The sequence below is a fragment of the Delphinus delphis genome, chromosome 1 (genome assembly GCF_949987515.2).
Source record: "Delphinus delphis chromosome 1, mDelDel1.2, whole genome shotgun sequence".
Taxonomy (NCBI): Eukaryota; Metazoa; Chordata; class Mammalia; order Artiodactyla; family Delphinidae; genus Delphinus; species Delphinus delphis.
In genome coordinates, this window is record NC_082683.1 from 136,934,266 (window position 1) to 136,936,949 (window position 2,684).

Consider the following 2,684-nt stretch of genomic DNA (forward strand, 5'->3'; position numbering starts at 1 on the left):
CCTGTAAATGGGCAGATTCCTCTGTAAATATAGCATGTGATTGAAGCTCCCAGGGTGGAAACAGGAGAAGAGGTAGCCAGAGAGGAGGCACCTGTGAATTTTGCAGGTGAGACTCCGATTAGTTCCAGTTACTAAGCTCCACTGTGAAGAGAAGCGGGCTTCTTCTTTTTCAGAGGCTAAGGCTGTTCTGGATTTCTAGGATAACTGGGTCCCAAATATAGGACATAAACGCCCCTCTCTTTAAGATAAAGGCCGTCTCTAATTCAAAGCCAGGACTCAGAAAGACATTCCCCAGGGTAAAGTCATTTCGTTAGGAAAGTGAAATGCTGAGCCATTTGGATGGGTTTGAGTTACCCCCAGGTATAATTTGCTGCTTTGGAAGATTCCTCCATAGAGACCACATCTGGGGATTCCTTTATTTACATAAAAACAGAAAAGTACCTTTCTCTAGACAGGACCAGCCTGGACCTTCTCGGTATTTGCATATGGCTTTGAGGGCAGAACGGGCTAGTTTTTTTCGTCACTGCATCCGAGGTCGGCCATGTCTTCACCTTCCCTGAGAGTCAGCTGATGGAGCCCTCACTCGTCCGAGGAGGAGGGGGGGATGGGCTCCTTCTTGCAGCTGCGGTGCTTGGCTCGGTGTCGTTGGAGGTGGTTGGAGCGGGTGAAGGCCTGGCCGCAGTCCTCACACTGGTAGGGCCTCTCCCCGTTGTGCACCCGAATGTGCTGGGCCAGCTCCGAGGCAATACGGAAAGCCCTGCCGCACTCGGCGCAGAGGAAGCCCTTCTTCCCGGAGTGGATCTGTTGGTGCCGCTTCAGGGTGGAGGAGCGCGCAAAGGCCTGGCCACACTGCGCGCAAGGAAAGGGCCTCTCGCCCGTGTGGATGCGCTGGTGGCGCGCGAGGCGCGAGGGCTGCGCGAAGGCCACGCCGCAGTCGGCGCACTTGAAGGGCCTCTGGCCCGTGTGCAGCGTCTGGTGCTCGATCAGGTTGGAGGATTTGGTGAAGCACTTGCCGCAGGTGGGGCAGGGAAAGGGCCGCTCGCCCGAGTGCACGCGTTGGTGCTCCATCATCCGACTGGCCACGGCGAACTCCCGGTCGCAGGTGGGGCAGCGGAAGGGCTTCTCGCCCAGGTGCGTGCGCTGGTGGCGCAGCAGCGACAGCGGCTTGTTGAAGGTCAGGCCGCACTCGGCACACGGGAAGGGCTTGTCGTTGCTGTGCATGTTGCGCTGGTGTTTGCGCAGGTCAGAGGAGCGCACGAAGGCCTTGCCGCAGTCCGGGCAAGGGTAGGGTTTCTCGCCCGTGTGCGTGCGGATGTGCTTGCGGTGGTCCGAGGACCACGTGTAGGCTTTGTCGCAGAAGGGGCACCGGTAGGGTCGTTCGCCCGAGTGCACGCGCTGGTGCTGCTGGAGAGTGCCCCGGTGGGAGTATACCTTCCCGCACAGCTCGCACGCGTAAGGCTTGGCGCCAGGCGGCTTCTGGAAGGCCTGCCCGCCCCACCGGCGCTTGTGGGGACACGCCTCCCTCTGCCCGCCCTCCCCGGCGCCCGCCGGGTTCTGGTCTTTAAAGCCCTTACGCACTTTGGCCAGCGCCTCCGCTGCCAGGTTGGCTGGGGTGGCCGACCCCTGGGCTGGTATATGTGTCTCCTGCGTGGAGGGGTCCCAACTGCCCGCCGCCCTGGGGACACAAGCTGGAGAGGAGCTGTCTGGGGACTTGTCTACCCCTTTCTGTGCACAGAAATATCTTCCAGAACCAGGGAAGTTGGATGGGATACCTAGAGCAGTGTCCAGGTTTGCCCTCCAGTCTCCATCATTGCCAGCAGGTAATGGGTCCCTAGGAGGTTGCACCTGACCGAACCCCTTGTGTGAGAAGCTGCTGGGGAGGCCACTGGGAGTTGTGCTTGCTCTGGGGGAGTCCTGAGTCAGGGTGATCTTTGACTCGTCTCTTTCCCAGCTGGCCTTCTTCCTAGGCATTGCCATGGGTTTCTTCCCCACGACTCCTGCACTAAAGGAGTCAGAGAATTTCTCTTCCTTTTTGTGGAACGGATGCTGCCGTGGCAAGTCAGTTTTGTCCTGAGTCCCTTGGGAGCTGAGCCTTGAATGGGCCCACTGACCAGTGTCACCAGTGCCCTCTTTGTCTCCTGCCTGTCCATGGTCCTCATCCTCACTCTCCAAGTTCATGCGTAGCATCCGGGGGTCACAGCTGCAGAGAGGAGATGCCTCACCCTGTCCATCCTGGGGGTCCACCTGTGCCATATGTGCAGGCCGTTCTATCCCTGCTTCTCCGACACAGACCTTTACTTGGCTCAAGATACCTGCAAAAAGGAAAATCACAAAGAATGGACTTAATCACCTTCACGGCCACGGGGACTGAGTTCTCACTACAGATCTGTGTCCAGCTGGTAGCCGTTCCAGCCACATTGCTGCCCCTCACAGGCGAAGGAGGAGCTGGGCCCTGCTGAGAACTCCACAGTCACCCTTAATCCTTCGGAGGTCCCACTTGCCCGAAGCCCCAGGAGACAATGTTGTCAGGATGGCAAGCGTGGGGCATTTGTTGAGTGCCAGCTGTGCCCTGCCCTGCCCTTCCCAGGGGCTCAAACACCAACTGCTAGCCAGGTGGGTGCTCTGTGAGCCTGGGGAAGAGAGAGGGCAGGAAGCAAGGTCTGGTCCTCCTCGGACCTCTTAAA

General features: G+C 58.8%; 1 protein-coding gene across 1 annotated transcript; it reads right to left on the reverse strand.

Moving 5' to 3' along the window:
- Positions 1-579: 579 nt before the first annotated feature.
- On the reverse strand, positions 580-2,253 carry ZNF648 (zinc finger protein 648). The gene has a single exon (XM_060009773.1). It carries the CDS (start codon positions 2,251-2,253, stop codon positions 580-582), a length of 1,674 nt encoding a protein of 557 aa, XP_059865756.1.
- Positions 2,254-2,684: the final 431 nt, after the last annotated feature.

Coding starts and splice junctions, on each gene's coding strand:
- ZNF648 (XM_060009773.1), bottom strand. CDS start 2,253: ATGGCACAGGTGGACCCCCAGGATGGACAGGGTGAGGCATCTCCTCTC.